At 44.0% G+C, this 21,872-nt stretch overlaps 1 protein-coding gene across 1 annotated transcript in view; it reads right to left on the minus strand.

The window, feature by feature from the left end:
* Positions 1-12,876: 12,876 nt before the first annotated feature.
* Positions 12,877-21,872, minus strand: part of NUP210 (nucleoporin 210) — a 519,503-nt gene continuing 510,507 nt past the window's right edge. The window contains exon 40 of the mRNA XM_086939009.1: positions 12,877-15,573. Within this exon, the coding sequence (XP_086795135.1) occupies positions 15,485-15,573 (89 nt within the window). The 3' untranslated portion in view covers positions 12,877-15,484. The remainder of the gene's footprint in view (positions 15,574-21,872) is intronic.

The raw sequence follows: 21,872 nt of genomic DNA on the forward strand, positions 1-21,872 counted from the left end.
TCCACGATAAGTTCTTCTAGGTTTGGAGGCTCAGTGGTGGAGCCCCTAAGTTGTCATTTGGGTCGTTGCAAGGCCTTCTTCCCACGTTGGCGTCTCTTCTGGTGTTCCAGTGAATCTCGAGTACGATCCCGCCGTGTGTCTATTTGTGCATGCAGTTCCATCCAGTCATACACTTGCTTCGGATCCATGAAAAACTTGCTAGGTCTGTCGTATATGACCCTGAGTCGGGCCAGGAAGAGCAGAGTGTTAGATGCCCTTTTGCTGGAGCAAGCGCTTTATCTCTAGGAAGGAGGATCGTTGTTGTTGCACTGCCCGAGAGTAGTCTGGGAAGAGCATCACATGCTTGTCCTCCACGATGATGGGCCCTTTTTGTCTGGCTGCCGGTAACACTGTGTCGCTATCCCAGAAGTGGAGGAGTTTTAGTAGCAAGGGCTGGAGTGGCGATCCTGGTGATGGCCGCCGCGTTGGAACTGTGTGTGCTCTCTCCACAGAGAAGAGTGTGAGCTCGGAAGCTGGCATAAATGCTTTGGGCCATGTCTCTACAAATCCAACTGGGTTGGGCCCTTCCGCCCCCTCTGGCAAATTCACTATGATATTGCTCCTCTGGGAGTAGCCTTCTAGATTGTCTGCTCTTACCTCTAGGAACGAGACCCTGGTTTGAATGTCCCAGAGGATTTCTTGCTGTGTCTTGGCTAGGCGATACAAAAGGGGATGATGGACGGAGCGTTTGAGCAAATCAAACACTCACCCCCAGTCAACTGATCTGGGTTTAATCCATCACCATTCTTTAGCTCACTCCGCCATCCCAGTTCAGACATGGCCATATGCAAATCAGTCTGACCCTGTGCCTCATGGGAACAGTCCAGCCCGAACTGCCAAGCCATGTCTTCCCTGGACCGGAAACAAGCATCCTGGGACCGGTTTCGGATTCATAATCCTCATCAGCCAGGCTATCTTCAATCCAGTGGCAGAGTGAGCAAGGGACTCACGTCTGAGCATACCCTGCCAACTTAGGGCGAACAAAGCGATACAAAAGGGGATGATGAACGGAGCGTTTGAGCAAATCAAACACTCACCCCCAGACAACTGATCTGGGTTTAATCCATCACCATTCTTTAGCTCACTCCGCCACCCCAGTTCAGACATGGCCATACGCAAATCAGTCTGACCCTGTGCCTCATGGGAACAGTCCAGCGCGAACTGCCAAGCCATGTCTTCCCTGGACCGGAAACAAGCATCCTGGGATCGGTTTTGGATTCATAATCCTCATCAGCCAGGCTATCTTGAATCCAGTGGCAGAGTGAGCAAGGGACTCACGTCTGAGCATACCCTGCCAACTTAGGGTGAACAAAGCGATACAAAAGGAGATGGACGGAGTGTTTGATTGGTTCATATGCTCCGTCCATCACGACCCCCTTTTGTACCGCTTTGTTCGCCATAAGTAATAATAATAATAATAATAAAAGGGGTCTTATCGTGCGCAAATTTAGCCCAATGGGCATCAAGGCGCCTACTTCCAAATCCAGTTCATAACAAAAACCCTGCAGCTCAACCCGTGTAGGCTCTAGAAAAGCACCACGTTTTTAAGGCCTTTTTAAACAGCACTAGAGAGGGTAGAGTCTTGATCTCCATTGGCAAGATGTTCCAGAGCTGGGGGGCAGCGACGGAGAAGGCCCTAGCTCCCCACCTGGTGAGCTTGAAACGAGGGACAACGAGTTGGAGTAGTCCCGAAGAGCGAAGACACCTTGTAGGATGGTAACGGGTAAGCAGGGAGCTGATAGCGCCTTTAGGTCCGTCCTCGAGAGCTCTGTAGGTCAGACACAGAATTTTAAAATAAATTCTGTGCTGGATAGGCAGCCAATGAAGGTCTCTCCTCGCAGCAGTAGCAGAGGAAGCCCTAGGGAGATCTAGGACAAAACGTGCAGCAGCATTCTGCACGATTTGCAGCCGGTGTATGAGGCCCTTGTTGGATTCCATGTAGAGAGAGTTGCAATAATCTAGTCTGGAACCAACAAGGGTGACTGCAATCTGCTTGGGGGCTTGAAGAGACAGGTAGCTGCGAATTCTATTGAGTGTCTTGATCACGCCCCAACAGGTCGCAATAGTCCGATTCACCTGTAGGGACATCGAGAGTGAAGTGTCGAACACCACACCCAGGTTTCTGGCAGATTGGGAGGGAGTGGGGCAGATGCCAAGAGAGGAAGGCCACCACTCACTCGACCAAACATCTTGGTCCTTCCCAAAGACCAAGACCTCAGTCTTGTCGCCATTTAGCTTCAGGGAGTTGGTAACCATCCAGTCCGCAACATGTTGCATACAGGACCTGAAGCTAGAGGCAGATGTTATGACAGAGGACTGAGTGAGTGAAACCATAATCTGGGTGTCATCGGCGTATGATACCACCTCCATCCCCTGCGATCTTACAAGTCTAGCAAGGGGGGCCACGTAGATGTTGAACAGGGTCGGACTTAATGCCGACCCCTGTGGCACCCCACATTGCAAAGACTTTGCTGGGGAGAGGTGGTTGCCGAGCATCACTCTCTGTTCCCTATCAAGGAGAAAGGAGTTGAGGAGGCTCAGGGCCTGCCGAAGTTGGCAGGGTATGCTCAGACGTGAGTCCCTTGCTCACTTTGCCACTCGATTCAAGCAAGCCTGGCTGAAGACGGCTGTAATGCCAGAAACCAGTCTTAGGAAGCTTGTTTCCGGTCCAGGGAAGGCATGGCTTGGCAGTTCGGGCTGGACTGTTCCCATGAGGCACAGGGTCAGACTGATTTGCATTTGGCCATGTCTGAACTGGGGTGGCAGAGTGGGCTAAAGAACGGTGATGGATTAAACCCAGATCTGTTGACTGGGTGTGAGTGTTTGATTGGTTCAGATGCTCCGTCCATCACGACCCCCTTTTGTACCGCTTTGTTCGCTATAAGTTGACAGGGTATGCTCAGACGTGAATCCCTTGCTCACTTTGCCACTGGATTCAAGCAAGCCTGGCTGAATACGGCTGTAATGCCAGAAACCTGTCCTAGGAAGCTTGTTTCCGGTCCAGGGAAGGCATGGATTGGCAGTTCAGGCTGGACTGTTCCCATGATACACAGGGTCAGACTGATTTGCATATGGCCATGTCTGAAATGAGGTGGCAGAGTGGGCTAAAGAACGGTGATGGATTAAACCCAGATCTGTTGACTGGGTGTGAGTGTTTGATTGGTTCAGATGTTCCATCCATCACCACCCCCTTTTGTACCGCTGTGTCTTGGCTAGGGGCTGGAGGGTGGAGATGGCCTTCTCCCCTTCTGCAACCTGGTCGGTCAGCTTGCGGTGGTCGTCCCTAAGGAGGTTAAGGTCAGTAGCTAGCACTCCAGATTAGTCGTCCATTGAGACCCTTGAGTGCTCTATCGCGGCCAGTACCTTATCTTGCTTGCCGGATATCGACTGTGCAGTGGCTTGTCCTTCTTCCAAGGATCGGTCGTTAACCGCTGAGATGGTGGGCTGTGTTGAAACTGGTGTCTGTGACCCAGTGTTGGATCACAGCTGCCCCATGACTTGTCTGAGTGTGTTTAGGGACAAGCTATCCACGTTCTTTCCTGGGTGAGCACTCTGGTTCCAGAGCTGGTGATGCTCTATCAGTTGGCTTCTTAGGAGGTCTGCGAGAAAGTTTCTGGGGCCTTTATTGCTGCTTGTAAGATGTGCGAGTGCGTAGGCACTGCTGAAGCAGAGTATTTTTAGCGGGCGGGAGTGGCCGCGGCTCTAAGTGGAGGACTCTGTCTGACGTGAATGCTTTTAGGCGATTCTATGTTTTTACAACTGCTATGTGTGGGCCGGTATCTTGTGGCTTTATCAATCGGGTGGCTGTCTGTCCCAGGTGCACTGCTCCTGGCTTTAGTGAGTACCCACAGTGCCTTATTCGGGGGGGGGGGTCCCCTGTTGGCCCATTACTGCTGGGTTCAGCCTGATGGCTACTTGCCACGTTGCCCTGTCCCCTTTGGTACATTCTGTTGTTTTTCAGGGGGCCACACCTCGTATTGTGTCTCTTCTCCCTGCTACCGCCTCTATTCAGGCTGTGCCGTAAACTGTGGTCTCCCCTGGGGGGAGAGTGGTCTCCTTCCCTCCTAGTGGTCTGTCATTCATGCTGTCTCTTCCCACTGTAACAGCATCCTGGGGCCCTGGTTCCCTTCCTGCACCTCAGAACTGCTGCTAACGCCTGGATTATGAGCTGGGGTAAGCGGTTCACCTTCAGTCTCCCGCGGTGTTCCCGTTGCTGCGAGGGTCGGCGCCTCCAGTCTGCTGCTCTCCGCTAGGTGTGCAGCCCCGAGCCTCCAAGCCGCATCCTCGCCCTCTCAGGGCCCACCTTGGGCAAGGGTTTTTTCCGGGCTTCCACGCAGCCTCCGCTCCTCGCCTCCCCTATGCTTTCTGGGCCTCTCCCTTGCTGATGGTGTGGCGCTCTCTTTTCTGCTGCTGGCAGCGGACACCTCGGCTCCACCGTGGGGTCAGCAGTCCCCGCTTCCGCTTGGCACATGGCCGTCCTCACTCGTGGGCAGCGGTTCCGTCACTAGGATGGAGTTAGTGCAATCAAGAGCGCCTCGGCTTGACGTCCTTTCTCCTTCGGGCCGTCATCAGATCCTGGGCGCCACACGTTTGGTGCAGTCACCGGGTTATTGGGTGCCTTTTCATTGCAGAGCGCCCCTCCTGCTCTCCGGTACCAGACGCCTGGTGGCTGTCCAGGAAGCCACTGGCAGCATCTCATTTGCCAGTCTTGCTTTGGGGCCCCACCGGTATGGATGGATGTCGATAGTCAGAGCCCTAGAAGAACATGTCCGCCATCATGGCTCACTTGGCCACACCCCATAATGTCTAATCATATGCTAGTCTGAATAGCCAGGTCTTCAGGAGCTTCCTGAATTCAGAATAGGAGGGGGCGGACCTGATATCAGGAGGGAGGGTGTTCAAAATGTGAGGGGAGAGTATCGAGAATCTGGATCCTCCAAGTGTCTTTTTTGAAAATGAGGTTATGTTGAGTAAGTTTGAGTGCAAAGATCTGAATTTACGGTGGGAATATATTTTTGAACACGAGCTGAAATGAAAGTAGGACTAGAATTCTGTGGTGATTAAAAAAGAATGCAGGAGGCCTAAACGAGGGGACACTGTTCTACTGGAAGCCAGGGCAATTTTCTCATCAGGGGTGTCATGTGGCAATTCCAGGGTTGTAGGTGCAAAAGCCCGGCTGCCTGATTTTGAACTAATCGGAGTCTGCAATTCAAGCCCTTGGGAAGGCTCAAGTAAAGGGAGTTAGCATAGTCTAACCTTGAGATGACCAATGACATGATAACCTGGGTAAGAACATCAAAGAAGAGAAGTTTACCAATATTTTTGATTTAGCAGAGATGTAAGAAGGAAGATGAGATTACAGCCCCTAATTGGGGTTTCATAGACAAATTTGCATCAATCAGAACTACGAGGCTCTTAACTGAATTCTTGGGCTTAGGAGGAGAGCCCATTCTGGCATGCCAAAATGAGGAATTCCACAAGTTATACTTGCTTCTAGTAATGACAATCTCAGTCTTATCAGAATTCAATTTGTGTTGATTATTATTCATCCATTCACAGATAATTAAGATTGTATTTTGGAGAGATGTTTGGGATTACGATGAGTTGTCTATGGCAAAAATCAATTGCATGCCATCTGCGTAATTTATGTAACATAATAAACTGATTCAGTCTTCAATTCTATAGTTAATCAATCGAAGTTATCAGTGCCAGTTATTCATCACAACTGCCTTATATCAATATTACTGCCAGGATGTCAGCTAGAACCACAGCCCAAATCCTCTAATATTCTCCATTGCTCTGCTGGCTCCAAACACAAAGTTGGATTTAACAGAACGTCTTATGATGAATATTTCCATCCACTAGCCTACATTAATGGGTCATTACGCATTAGATTTTATACCTATTGCAATGAGACAAAAATCATGCTGTGGCTAGATGAAGATGACATGTTTGGGTGGGATAGATTGCTGGATGCTTGCAAAGAATCTTCAGTTAGATGTAAGTAAACAAGAAATCCTGGGTGTTATAACTATTAATCTCAGAACACAAATGGTCTGGTTGGAACATTAGGGATTGGTCAGTGCCTGGATGAGAGTCAGGGGCTTGGCATATATTTTGGTCAGCAGACTATCCTTCAACCCAAAATAACTCAACTGCTCATTCATTCTTGTTTCACTTTTCTGTTTTAGGCATAGTACTCAACCTACCTTCCATTTAAAGCACTATTATTCTGGACATTCTGATTGATATGAGACTTTATAAGGTAATTGACTCTACCTCAGCTTTCTGAAATATATTCTCTGAAGAAAAACGCCCAGAAAGTTGCAGCCTAAAGTTGCAGCCTATTTGTCCTCTCTGGGCACTTTCGAAACCAAGTCATGCTCGCACCAAGACAGCTTTTTAGCTTGCAAATATGAGAAAAGCTCAGTCCCATGCAGTATTTATCACTCAGGTGTTTCTCTCCTTCAAGCAATCTTTAGACCAGACTCGGATCACAATGTACTTTGGTAAACATGACATGAACTATGCCATGGCCAGTTCAAGCCCGCTGCAAAGGAGGAGGGTTATGCATGTGGCTAGCTACCCCACCATGTAAAAAAACTCCTATCTACAGAAACATCAACCAAAAGACATCCTAGCCTTGGGGAGAGAGTAAGCTGCTCAACCGAGAGCTACAATGTCTGTCGTCTTCTGATGAAAGCCAGAGATCCCTGGAAACTACAAAGCCGATCCACCTGCTTTTGACGAAGACCATCACCATATGGACAAGGAACGTGAAGCCTGTGTATGAGACAGGCAAAACAGCCCAAGTGGCTGAAGAGATGAAAAAACGACACTCTTGCCCTGCTTGGCCATCAGCGAGACCAGATGGACACAGCCCGGACAGAAAATACTGGCTCCCAGAGGAATGCCACTGTCTTTTGGGCACACGGAAGAGAATGCTGCACATACTCGGGGAGTAGCGCTGAGGCCAACGCCAGCAGCCTACAGAGCTCTGACTGGATGGGAAACCCACGGTCCCAGAATCATCACAGCGACTTTCAAAAAAAGAAGATAAACATGAATCTTATCCAGTGCTATGCACCTTCAAATGTCAGCAAAGAGGAAAAAGAATAGTTGTACAAAGGGTTCCAGTCCATCCTGGAGAAATGCCTTAAGAGAGACATCACCATACTGATGGGGGGCTCAATGCCAAGATTGGAAGTGCCAACACTGGGTACAAAGAAAACATGTGCAACCATGGCCTTGATGACATGATTGAGAACGGTGACAGCCTCGCAGATCTCTGTGCCCTGAACAGTCTGGTGATAGGCTTCACACAAAAGAATACACAAGGCAACGTGGGTGTCACCAGATCATAACAGAGAATCAGACCGACCAGGTCTGTTTTTTTTTACGTTCTGGAGGTCCCTGCACAAAGGGAGGTTGATGAGAGGAGGGTATGTGACATCTTTCACTTCTGTTCCTCTGTACAGCACACTGATACCTGTACGGGTCATGTTTGCGCTTTATAAACCTTTTCAAACAAAAAGTAAATCAGACCATCACTTTGTCGTGGCCAGACTACAGCTGAAGAAAGCACGGATGGAACTGACAAATTAATATCAGCAATATAACATCACCCACCTCAAAAATGCACAGAAATGGACTGAATACTCAGTCACCCTCAGTAACAAGTTTAAAGTCCTGCAAGAACTAGAGGACGAGACAAACCCAGTAGAAAGTTAGTGGGAGAAGTTCAAAGAAACAGCATCATCAACCTGCCTGGGTGTCACAAGAAACACCAGCATAAGGAATAGATCTCCACTGATATTCTCCGCAAAATTCAGGAGAGAAAGAAAAGAAAGCTGCAGTCAACACCAGCCGAACAAGAGCAGAATAGAAAAAGGTGAAAGCATACAAACCAAAACCAACAAAGAAGCAAAGAGAAGCTTAAGAACAGACAAGAGAAGGTTAATCGATGGTCTTGCCACAGAAGCCCAGTAAGCAGCAAGCCATGGAAACTTGAAAGCACTCTATGACATGACAATAAAACTGTCCAGCAGATACAGTAAGCCAGAAAGACCCGCTAAAGACAAAGCTGAGAAGACAATCATAGGTAACAAAGGCCACCAATGAAGAAGGGTAGAACAATTTAAGAACTGAACTAGCAATAAGAGGAGGTTAGTGGGTTTACCAAACTGTGGGATGCAAGCAGATCTCTAGTGTATCAAAAGTTCCAGATAAATAAAGTTGCATTTATTTTGCATTTGTTTTGTCACATTTGCGGCAAAGACAGAAATCAAATGTCAGGCTGTGTCTTCTGATGAACTGTTGCTTATGTTGTTTAACTGGGATTGGGGTTTATAAACGTCTCGCATTTTGCAGTCAGAGAAAGTAAAATGAATTATGTGAAAATCTGCCTGGGGGGTAAAGAGAATGTGAACGGAAAGGCTGTAGGATGTTATTTTTGTAACACATAACAGAATGTAAATGCCTGTAAAAGATCTGTACACATTCAGCAGTCAGAAAGTAAAAAGTTAAGCACTAGGGGCCAGATGTAGGTAATCTCAATTTACTGATTCTTAAATACCGAATTTTACCGATTCGGTATTTAGGAATCCGTAAATATGATGTAAGTGAAAAATCAGTAAAATTTACAGATTCTGTGATATTCCTTATTAACGAATCGGTAATACCGATTCGGTAACAAGGAATACCTTCCGATTCATTCCTATGGGCCTAGAGGCCTATAGGAATGAATGGGAAGCCATTCACTATTACCGATTCGGTATTTACCGAATCGGTAATAGCCGGAGCATATTCAAGGGTGGCAGGGTGTCACATTGACACCCTGTTGCACCCCTGAATCGTGCATGTATGCACATGTGGAGCATATACATGCCCTAAGGGCATGTATGTCTGCCACATGGCACTTTGAAAAAAGCAAATAATTGCTTTTTTAAAGGTATTCAGTATTTACCACCAACTTGTAGTTGGTGGTAAATAACGAATTCTTAAAGCAAAAATGCACTCACTTAAGAGCTACCTACATAGGTTTTAAGGATTCGGTAATGTACTGATTCCTTATTTTAAGGAATCCGTATTTTACTGATTCCTTAAAATAAGGAATCGGTAAATTACTGAATCCTTCTTTACAGCCTCCTACATTAGGAAGGGCTAAGTACTGGTCGGCAATGGGAACTTCACCGATTTTCGGCCGTTACCACCGGTATTTCGCTACGTACATCTGGCCCTAGGTTTGTTATTCTGAAGTGTGATAAAAACAAGTATTTTAATAGGATGAAAACAAATAAAGACACAACTTGGTGATGAACAAATGATGAATATTTACTGAAACGCGATTTCCACACATCATTTGTGTGTGTGTAAATTTAGGGGCCATATCAATGGAATATATGCTGTATGTAAATGACAGTGCTGTACCACACCATGCTTTAGTTACATTAAAAAAATTGCCCGCCTCATGTTCATCAAAGAAGGTGAGTTGCGAACACATTTTTTGTTCCTTTAATAATTAGGTTGTGGTTCAAAGAAGGTTGGAAAGAACTATGTGTAAGACTAGGATAAAAACTCAGAATGAGGGTAAGGTTTTAGGCGAGGCTGAAGTTTGAACTGCACACACAAAAATGTAACTAATTATATATCACCCATCCCCAAGATAGACTGTCACAAACTAACCACCCCACTTAACTGTTTAAATCAGGTTAGCTGACTGCACTTCTAAAGTTAACGTGACCCTTGATGTTGCATCAAATATATACATGACAAACATCAAACGTAAAGGGGGAGTGGGTTTAGTGGTGTAGCGTGAGAGGTGATTCTCCGATTAAACAGCGGTGTGGGCTCAAAATGTTTGGGGATGGTTTGCCATGATCAGGGCCGGACTGGGAACAGCAACCAGCCCTGGCTGATTGCTCCTCGATGGGCCATAGGAGCGGGGGGAGGGGTGCTAGCAAGAAGCTCCCGCTTGTGTTACTGGGGGCCAATATTGCAGCCCTGCAGCAAAACCGGCCCCCAGTGACAAAACCGGCCCCCACCACTCTGGCCCACCAGGGAAATGCCTGGTGCCTGCTACGCCCTGTCCGGCACTGGTTATGATCAATAATAGAGTTGATTGTAAGCCAATAATAGCACACGTAGTCATCAAATGCAGCTCCAGAAACACTTTAGCCAATCAAAGAGTTGATTAAACAATATACTGAAGAAAAATACGTGACACAGGCAGGCGCGGTGTGTCCATTGGGGCCTGGGGGCGTAGTCCCCCGCCCGGAGCTCCCTCGACGCCGAGGGAGAACTGACAATCATGTCAGTCAGCATGACGTCGGACCACCCACCCTTTCAGAGTCTGAAGGGGGTGGGCGGTCTGGCGTCATGTTGACTGACATGATTGTCACCAGGAAAACACACAAGAGGATGGATGGAATGTTGCACAATGGCAAAACATTGACCCCCAGTCACAGATCTGGGTTTAATCCATCATTATTTTGCTCACCACGCCACCACAGTTCAGACACGGCCATATGCAAATCAGTCTTGACCCTGTGCCTCATGGAAACCGTCCAGCCTGAACTGCCAAGCCATGTCTTCACTGGACCAGAATCAAGCATCCTGGGACCGGTTTCTGGCTATCAGCCGTCATCAGCCAGGATAGCTCGACTCCAGTGGCGTAGTGAGCACGGGACCCACGTCTGGGCATACCCTTCCCACATAGGGCGAGCAGCAAAACACACAAGATGATGGATGGAATGTTGCACAATGGCAAAACATTGACCCCCCATTCACAGATCTGGGTTTAATCCGTCATTATTTTGCTCACCAGGGGCAGCAGGCAGCACCACAAGAGCGTATGAGTGGGGACAGAGGGTGAATTTTTAGCCCGTGCCCAGTCATGCACACTTGTGTTTTCACTTTGTTTGCGCATGCCCATTTGGAGCCCTTCGGCCTCCTAATGGGCGAAGAGTAGCCGTGCCCTAAGCCAATCCTGGGGCTGCTGGCAGAACCAGGATTGGCTGAAAGAGGCTGCCAGTCCACTCGATGGCCGTTCGTGAAGGCGCCAAGCCAGGGGAGCAGAGGTGGCCCGGATCGGCTGTAAGGTAAGTTTTACTTTTCATATTTAATTCCCTGGCACCCACCCCAGCGCGACCCCCCGCCCCCGCGAGCCACGACTGCCTCTATTGTGTTTACTTTTTCAGCGCACTGTATTGCGATCTTCCTTTTGAGCATCATATAAGTGTTCATGTTGAGCCGTTGCTCCGCGACTTAGTATGCACATGGAACACTTGACTTCACTTCATATTTTGTATACCGTTGTCTTTGAGCAACTTAGCTCGGTTTGGTTTACAGTACTGGACCGGTTCGTCTTCAACTGACACTTGGTGATGGCGGCAGTTTCTTTTCTTTCACTTCTTTCCCTCAACAATAACGGTTCGAGATCACCCTTTTGTTATACGAGGTCTGACTGGGATTTGAGAGACATTGTGATACCAGTCAACATACGGGCCCTTAAAATAACAGACATTATCATCAGCTCTAACAGTCCATCTATCGTCATACAGAAGTCAAAACAAATATTCACCTATCAAGAAAAGTTGTAAGCCCCTCCCTGGCTCCTAATAAAAATGACAGGGCTTCTTTGCCCTCAAGCTCTAAGGCACCTCTAACATTGAAATATATTTTCACGAGTGTAAAGATTTCCTCACACTGAATTTGCATGTGTTGCATAACTGCAGGGAGTCTGAGGTCGGATCCCAGGTGGGTGGGGAAGCAATTTTCAGCTAGATTTTCTAAAGCACATCTTCTAGGTTTGCATATCCGTTTTTTCTCGAATCAGTGGTGAAATCCCTCATTAGGTGTGTTCTTTTTACCGTGTTTTACTCTCCATGTTATCGCGGCCATGGCTGTCCGGTATAAGCTGGGGGGTGGGTGGCTGGTTCCATGTCACATTTACAGGATAATCACTCACTTAATAAATCAGCCCCTTTCAGGTTAATTGTACTGTGGCTCACCATGGGTGCCTATTGCCACCTTATGTCACTTTCATAAATTAGAGGTTTGAAGGGGGTGTGATATTGCTACCATTAACATTTAGGAAATGACACCAGTGGCTGGAGAGGTGTATGGGAGCAGAAAGCCAATTTTCCCTCTTTCCTTTTCGAGGCACTTTGCAAATAGTGTTGCATTTAGCAAAATAAAAAACACTTTTTTTACTGGGACAAAGATAAAATTCATTCCAAATGGAAAATATCCCTCGGTTTCAATCACCCCCTTCTATAACCTGGCTCAAATATGTTCATTGTTTGTTAGGAGAGCTGAGAACCAAGTGAAAAATGTAATCTTTACTAAGTCTATATCATTATCATATGAAATCTATTTAGGTCATATCCACATTTTCACAATTACTTTTTAACCTTCTTGCTTTCTCAAAAATGCACCATTTTCCCACTCTTTTTTCAAATTTTTCTTAGGGGCTGGACGACCCGAACCACGCTTATGGCAGTTGGGCTTGCTCTCTACGCTCGCTTGCCATCGGGCACTCATCATGAATGTTTACGCCTCACCACTTTCAAACGTCACCAGCCACCACTGGACACAGGACAAAATGGAATAAGCTTTGTCACAAATATCTGGTGCCCCATCGTGGTAAGGGCCACTGCTTACTTCTGAATGGGAGAGCTTGTTTTAATGAGATGGCTATTGGGTGGTCTAGTGGAGAGCTAACAGTTTTGTCATAGATACCTACAAATAATATGTACTCCCCATGTCACAGAACAAGCAGTGGTCTCATAGTTAAGAAATGTTTTCCCCATCAATAAAGACAATACCACATCCAAATTCTGTAAAATTGTATGTTTACGCTTTATTATATTTACATACATTTTTGCCAAATTTCACCTAACCCGGCATGAAGGCACATTCATCAAGCACCTCAATCAAAAGAAAACGCATTAAAGAAAGGAAGGGAGAACTAGTAAGAAATATTGCATCATTAACAGTAAATGCCAACTTTTTTAATGTGCTTTCACCATATTGCAAAGTACGATGATCACAGTCCTGCAACTTTGCTACAGCTTAGGCCTGCAAAATTATTGGTCATGATAATTTTTTTTTATTTGCTTTCACCAATTAGCGCTATTGCTTCACTACACAATTAGACCAAGCACAGTGCGATGTATTTAGTGAGATGCAACAAGGTGTATTTGCTAAAGACAGTCAATTATTGTTACACAGGTAAAATTAAGCTTTTTTACAAATATGCAAGAAATTATGCCAAAAAATAACATGCTGTACTGATGGGCGGAAACACCTTATAAAAGAGAAATCACAATCCAATGACCAGTTAGTTAAACAGTGGTTATAAAGAGGCTCAAATTTTACCGAGGTCCGATTTTATGAATTTTAAAACAAATAAAATGCAGTATCGCTTGGGCACAGTGTAATAACATAAATAATAGTCCTATCATAAAATGAACGTTCAAGTCACGACTCCAAATAAAAGAAAAAAAAAAGTCAATACAGCATTCAGCCCATTTGCACAAATGTTTACACTAAATGAAGAACACAAAAATGCACACAAAAGTTACAAAAAGTTGTTCATTCTCAATAAAACTTTCCAGCAAGCTAAACAAAAAATTGACTAGATTTGTACCAAAGAAGGCGCAACAGCAATATTTTTTCACAAAATAATAATTCACAGTTGCTGCATGGTTCCCAATAATCTTACTGGCTATTTTTCATCTTAATCACATTACAAGGCTGATACATAAAAAGAAAACTTTTCAGTACAGTGAATTCCTGAGATTGTTTTTTTGTTAACAAAGGCAATGTCTAAAGCAGCTACTGGAAATATCCTTCACATTTTTTAATTACTGCCCAAATCAAAACTAATTAGTCACCAATCCTAATAATATACGGTGATGAAAAATGGTTTTCCGTTTTGGTCTGCAGATGGTCTAAATGTAATTTGATTTTATGCTAACAGTCTTTCCTATCAGTTTGTTTTTCTTGCCTGTAGACATTTAGGCAGAAAATTGCAATATATGTTCAAAAGTCCGAGAATGTCACTAGCAAAGGTGGTATTTTGTGTTGTCGGATTGCTATCAAGCAAAATACCTATGATGCATTTGTAAAGGCAAGTCACAATGTCTGCCGAATTAAGTCTGTTGATACATATTGTTGAGATGCAAATGCACAGGCTTAAATGCATTGGGCAAGCAACAGCATGGCGTTGTGGCCCAAAATTTCACTGCGTACCACCACCAGATTGAAGCTAACTTATAGCAATAGAAACAAGAAAGCAGATAATGGCAAACAAAGTCTATGATGCAAGTGGGACGGACGTTCACAGTACTACTAACCTACAACCTTGGCCCCACTAATTAGCAATGGTTCACCTGAAAAATGACTCCACTGGTGCTATGAAAGGCAGGTGATGCAATGCTGCAAACTGGAGACCTGAACTACTGGCTGCTATTGAGAGCTTATCTGTGGTGCCTCATGCTCCATCAATATCGATGAGGATGTTGCATGAGGGGGAGGGGGGATTGAGTTGTCGCAGAGAGCAAATATGAAACATTTTCCACTTGACAAAATCTCATTGGAAGAGCATTTTGATATGTTGCTATATGGATGAAATTTTATGGCAAGTCTATACAGATATTGGTCCACTGGAATACCAGCTCACTACAGAAAATATATTAGAGGGAGTTGCTAGGAGAGCATTGCAGTGTAATACCCAACCAAAACAACTAAAAAATATGCATTAAATTACACAGCACAATGTGAAAAAAACAGTGCATGATCAGTAAGTTGGAGGGAAGTGTCAGTGGCTAACACATATCCATGAAGCGTACACACCAGTGGTACCAAAAGCGAGTTGATGTGTATTTCTGGTCAAGTAGAATTTGATGTTGCTCCCTCACCCTATGTACCAATGACACATCATTTTTAAATGTAGCAAAATGCCAAGTCTCTAAAAGCTTGACTGAAAATCAAAAATAATTTCATGAGGCAAATGATTAAGTCGATGACTCCTCATATTTGCTCTGGGCAGTACCACTGCTTACGTGGCTTCACTAGGACAGCTTAATTTCCATAACAAGGAAAAAGCGCCAAACATACTTGCTTTCATGAGTGGGATGCAGCTAAAATGAAAACATGGCAAAAGCCCATCAAATGGTCAGAATTCTTTGGCAGCAGTGCAACAAAATATTTGAACATCACAAAAAATAATAATAAATCACGTACAAAATAGAGAACTTTGCATTTAAAAAATATATCTGCAGGACTTCAAAATGAGCCCCCAAAACAGCATACCGGATATTACACCTTTGCAAATACTTCACAATCAGTTGACTTGTAACTCAAGAGGCACTAAGTTTTAGTCAAAGTGCCTGACCTTTTTCTTAAGGAGTTCAGAGTATCCTAGTTAATGAGATGTATATTATCGAGTCCACAGTTTGGACGCAGAAGTGCTTTTTGGACTTCCGGATACGGGGTGGAAGTAATTGCCTGATGGTGAATGGGAAAAACCTGGAATTGCAAAAAGTAGCATTTGATCAGCTCAGATAATACTTAATTCCAGCAGTAAGACACAGCCATAAAAGCACAGTACAAATGTAATCAACATTGTTAAAAAAAACTATTCTGAAGTCAAAACCATCCATGGATATTGAAACATTGTCTTGATCCAACGTACATATCTTACAACCTCTTAGATTAACATTTGTTGTAATTGAAGTTGATTTTTCTACACAATATAAGTGTCTTTCACACATCCAAACACAAGTCTTCTTCCAGTAAAAATATTTATTCAAGCACAGAGATATCGCATAGGTCAGGTTGTTTTCTTGTTGCGTCTGTTTACATTTCACATTTAACAACTTTTTTTCCTAAACCATAGTATATCATCTAGTCTCTCTTATATTTCTATACTATCAGACATACATTAGCCTTGTGCGAAACGTTCTGTAAAGTATGCGTAATTTTCTCAATTTTTTATTCCACAAATTACACTAAAGTGTCAGCAATGTCAACAGCTCGAAATATTTTCTGCAAAGGACTGGTTCGAGCAGAAAATAACTTTCGAAGACAAGTTCCGTAAGAAAATGTCTTGCAAATGCCCATCTCTGTAAACCAGTTTCTTTGTCAGTATCTCACATTATCTTTGAATGCGAGATACGCTTTCAAATTTCACTTGATTTACCTTTAAAGTGCCTTTTTTCATGAAGTATGCTTAATTTCAAGTAATTCTCTTGACATGCCTCGTATTTTCGGTGGGAAAAGTTATGCAATTTTGTACACCTTTAATATACCTCGCATGTATGCTTTCAGAAACTGAAAAAAACCAGACTGTCAACATCTCAATCCCTCAACACAAAACCCTCACATAGTTGTCTCACTGTTCCACCTCCACTCTTACATCTACAGTGCTGATTTTGCTACTGATATGATTCTCAGCACTTGGAAAGCATCAGACTCAAGTCTGAAGATTATAACCCCTTCATATCACAGACTTTGCTTGGCTTTTTTGCAGGAGGACAGCTACCAAGATCTTGTGCCTTGCTCACAAAGCAATTTGTAGCTTCAGATGAAGCCTTTGCAGTACCCCTTACAGAGACCTTTAAGATCAGTGGATCAATTTACATTCATTGCAGCAGAGGAAGATCTGAGGTTGGTGAGGCACTTCTTTTCTAATGCCACGCAATACCAACTGCAAGTCTATAGAACACTCCATGCCAGGACCGGAATCAAGCATCCTAGGACCGGTTTCTGGCGGTCAGCTGTCTTCAGCCAGGATAGCTTGACTCCAGTGGTGTGGAGAGCATGGGACTCACGTCTGAGCATACCTATCCCACTCGGGGTGACAAATATAAAAACAAAAATTGATGGACAGAATGTAGAACAATGTCATACATTCACCCAGTACAGAGATCTGGGTCTAAATCCATTGTTTTTTTGCACTCCACACCACCCCAGTTCAGACATGGCCATATGCAAATCAGCCTTGACCCTGTGCCTCACGGGAACAGTCCAGCCCGAACTGCCAAGCCATGTCTTTCCTGGACCAGAATCAAGCATTCTAGGACCGGTTTCTGGCTGTCAGCCGTCTTCAGCCAGGATAGCTTGACTCCAGTGGTGTGTAGAGAATGGACTCACGTCTGAGCATACCCATCCCACTCGGGGTGACAAATGCAAAAACAACAATTGATGGACAGAATGCAGAACAATGTCATGCATTCACCCCAGTACAGAGATCTGGGCCTAAATCCATCGTTTTTTTGCACTCCACACCACCACCATCAAGCCTGATTTGCACATGGCCATGTCTGAACTGGGGTGGTGTGGAGTGCAAAAAAACGATGGATTTGGGACCAGATCTCTGCACTGGGGTGAATGTATGACATTGTTCTGCATTCTGTTTATCAACTGTTGTTTTTTAATGGAAACAGATTGTCAGCAATGTAATGATCTTCTTGCCTGTATTTTGCTGTGGTATTCCATAGTGGAATGAGCGTATTCAATATGCTGCATAGTTGCTGGAATGCTTGCTAAAATTCTGCCTATCAAATTAACGTTATTCTTACTGTACTAGTCTCACAAGAGCAAAACATTTTTTTCTGGGTTAGAGTACTGCAGACCATGCAAATCTGAAGATTGCTCTGCTGGATTTTGCACAGACCCACAAGACTCCATAGGCTGATATCTTCCTAAACGCCAAAAAGGTGTTTGATCAGGTATGATGAAAATTATGTTCGTGGAACACATTTGAGTATGTTAATTGCCACATGGTATGTATTTTTTTCTGGAGGTAATGGCCCATATCAGTGACTGGCTGCAGCCATATGCATTCATCAGAAATTCTTAACTGTTCATATAGACAGGACAGAGAAAGCACTTGCCTATTTGAATGACCGGTGGCTGTTTAGACAACTCTATGATTTATGATTCACTTATACTTCAAAATACTTAAGAACACAGACTCATTTTTTAAGACAGGTATACAGGCATAGTTACAATTCAGGGTATTGAGGCTGGCAAGATTTTTCTTTTTAACTTCAAATAGTAACAAGCAGTTTTAGGCACTGGGATCGCATCGCTAGAATTCTTCGATTGAGGGTCAGACAAACATTTTGCCTCTCTGTTGGGTTATTATATCTGTGTGTTTTTGCTCAATAGAGCAAATATGAAACATCATAGTCCAACTTGGGTCTGATCCGGGACTGAGTTACTAGATGTCCATGTAAACTACATAGAGTAAATCTAAATAGAAATAATTTTCAAAGGTGAGATTCCCCCCCGAAAAAATGTTGCAGGATATTTTTGATAATATTGGGCGGCGAGTTAAACCGGCTAAATTCTGTATGCAATGCTACAGGTAATTCTGAATGGCCTAAGGCTAACATCAACATGACCTTCATGCAAAAAAAAAAAAAACACACAATGAAAACCTGACAGTTATGATTGTTTCAGAAAGTTCTCAACTGCCAATCTCCCGACCATTTAAGGTTTTCATTCTCCATCAATGGCAAGTTGAACACCATTGGCTTGCCTTGATAAATGACAACTCACCATCATAAGCTTATTGTCTTTAATTATTTATTGTTTCATACTGTCAGTGCCAGGAACATATACTCTAAGTATAGAGTAAATGTAAATGTAAATGTGTTTGTATTTATATAGCGCACTTCTACCCTGAGGTCTCGTAGCGCTGTATTCATATCGCTGTGGAACCCTTCCTGGCTTTCCTGTGAGATGTCCACTCCTGGGTACCCACAAGGTGAAGCCAGGCATCCAAGCACTGCTGGGGCCGTTGTGGAGATTAAGCAAGCTATTGCCCAGAGTCACAGAGGGGGACCCATGATTAGACTAGGCACCGAGGCGAGTGACATGGCACCCTCTGTATGATTTCCTTAACCTACACTAGAGGTAATTAAATCACACCGCTAGGGTCTCTCTCCCTTCCCTAATCTGTGTTTTCTTAACAAGCTTTATGCAATTACAATAACTCTATTTATGATGTCTGGATTGTATTACATACTTCATGACAAAATTACCTACCTGTGTTCTATTCTCAGCATTAAGGAGCAAACTCAGCATTCCACATCTGAAGACGTTTTCAGGCAACATCACGTTCCAGTACCAGCTGGTCTTCTGATCCATGAGGCAATGAGAGATGTTGCGTTAATGAGCTGGAGAGGTCTGAAATACCAAGATTCCTCTTCAAGGTGTATTCCATTTAGGATTGTGATGCTAATCACAGATCCTTGAAAGTGATGCTGTACTTGCATGCTTTTCAGAAATAATGTTGCTGGATTTTGAGGACCTTGAACAGGCATTTCTTTGGAAATTAATTTCTTGTTTGAGACTGACATGCACATTGCTTTTCATAGTCTCTTGCAGGCAACATAATAACAAGTGTACGTTGTTTCTGAAGTCACACTTCACAAACTGAGGGCCTCTTATACCTGCACAGAATCCACAGTTACAATGGGGTTTGATTTAGATCCAGGAATGTTTTAGTGTATTTCCCACAAGCCTGAACCTTCTCAAAAGGCTGCTCTGGCTTGCCAGTCATTTCTGGAGTAGAAATTGTTTAGGCCTCTAATTTAGATTAGATGGTGAAAAAAGTAAGGGAGGATAAAAATTTGTTTGGGCTCCATCTCATTCCAAGGCTTCATAATTGCACTAACTTGTTCCTATCAAGCAAATTACTTGCCTTCAGGAACACTTTCCTGTGGGTTGTCTAATGGCAGAATCCTTACTTTACAATATCCTCCAGGTGCCTGACTTGGTTTGGAATGTGCTAATCAAATGGAAGGGGGAGAAGGAAAGTGCTGATCCCTCAGTTTCCTTAGGTAATTACAAATAATCAAGAGGGAGGGATCACTTGTCCTGCGTGAACCAGGGTATGCAGGAGATCGAACAACGGTGTCTCCAAATTAAACCCTCATGCACGTGTAGGGTAGCGTGGTAAGCGGTATATCTTGATTCTCCGCTTTTCTGACACGTGTGTGCATAATCATCGGGTTTTCGGTATGCAGCCTCCACCAGGAGGATCTTACCCTCGGTAAAAACAGTAGTGACCCAGTGATGTGGAGGGAGTGTAGGACGATAAAAATCCCCCGGAGACCCAGTAGTCGGAATTTTATTAAGTCTGGGTTCGGGTGGATCCCATTAGGGGAATGCTCCAGTAGTGTGCGCTCTATTGAAAAAGTTAAGTTTTCAGGACGCACTAGCATTCAAAATAATTTAAAATGGCCAACATGTTTCAGCCCTCTATGCCGTGAATCGGACTTTAGGGCTTTCTTCAGGACCCGTGGTGAAAGGTGATAGTGATGCTCGACTACTATATTTATAGCAAGCAGGTGTGTAGAAAAAAGGGAAATTATCAACCTGTTTCTTTGTTCTCGAGGTCACGATGTACCTATAGTTCAAACATAATGATAAAAGACATACACAGAAAACACAATAAAATACAGAAAAAAGGGGTAAGGGAGACACATAATGTAGTGAATTCACTACTAGACAATGCAGGTTGTTGCAACTTAAAATAGCAATACTTCGTAACCCCCAGTGATTGGTAGTGTCAACTCTCTCTTTCTCCAACAGGCTAGTACATGCAAAAAGTGGTTCATAGACAATGAATCATACTTATATGCAAATATGTAGGGTCCAGAAAATACCCCACTTCTCAGAAGACTATCGTGGTAAGTCGGAAGTGGCAATTATTTGTCACGTGACATGCAGACAATGCTCATTCATAAGTGCAATTTCTACTGTCTTTAGCATGATAATGGTTGTCCCGCGTAGTGAAAATCTTTCATACCGCCGTGCTCTGTGCGCCAGATTCATACCTGCAATGAACAATAGTTACACCTCCTTCTAGTGTGACAAAGGCATATATACTCATATGCAAAATGCGTAGGGATTAGATGATGCCCCGCCACTAAGATGACTATAGTGGTGAATCAAAAAATGTGGCAATCGTTTTTACACTACGCATGCAAGATAGCTCATTCGAAAAGATGTACAATTTTCTACTATCTTGAGCCTGATAATGATTGCCCCGCGTAGTGAAAAATCTTTCATACCGATGTGCTCTGTGCACCCTGCGCGCCAAAATCATACCTGAGATGTATATTAGTTACACCTCCTTCGGGTGTGGCAAGGGCTTCGAGGGGGCTAGATAGAAGGAATAACGCAGTGTTAGCGTGAGGCCGGGCTCTGTATACTTGCGGTTTTGTAGCGGAAGAGTCTCGTGGCAGTACCTAACGCTCCTGTCCTCGCGCTTCGCGTTGCGCTTCTGCTGCCTCTTGCGACCCGGAAGTAACAGCACTGATCTTCCGGGTCGGTATTTTGAGGTTTTTAGTCGTGGAAATAGAAAGAGGACTGCGCCGTCCTATGTGTTTACACTATTGTAACTCGGAGAACATGGATAATAGTGTTCTTAATGCCGCTTTTTTGGAGGCACACTTAGTTTTCCAAAATTGGAGATTAATGTTAGAAAAAATCAGAGAAGGATTTGAAAATCAAAAATTAAAAACTGAAAATTATTTTCAAATCATGGTAGTCAGTTGCAATATTTGGCAAAATAAATAGTGAAATCGGTGGCAGGCAGTTTGTTGATATTTGATACATAATTCATCTCTGATGTTTCTCATAATGCAGCCTACGTCCTACGTGTTTACACTATTGTAAATTGGAGAACATCGGTAATAGTGTTCTTAATGCCGCTTTTTTCGGGGGCACACTTGTTATTTCAAAATTGAAGGTAAATGTTGGAAAAAATATATTGGGGGAGACTTGAAAATAAAAATCAAAATAAAAAT

Source organism: Lissotriton vulgaris, chromosome 9 (genome assembly GCF_964263255.1).
Source record: "Lissotriton vulgaris chromosome 9, aLisVul1.2, whole genome shotgun sequence".
In the NCBI taxonomy this organism is placed as follows: Eukaryota; Metazoa; Chordata; class Amphibia; order Caudata; family Salamandridae; genus Lissotriton; species Lissotriton vulgaris.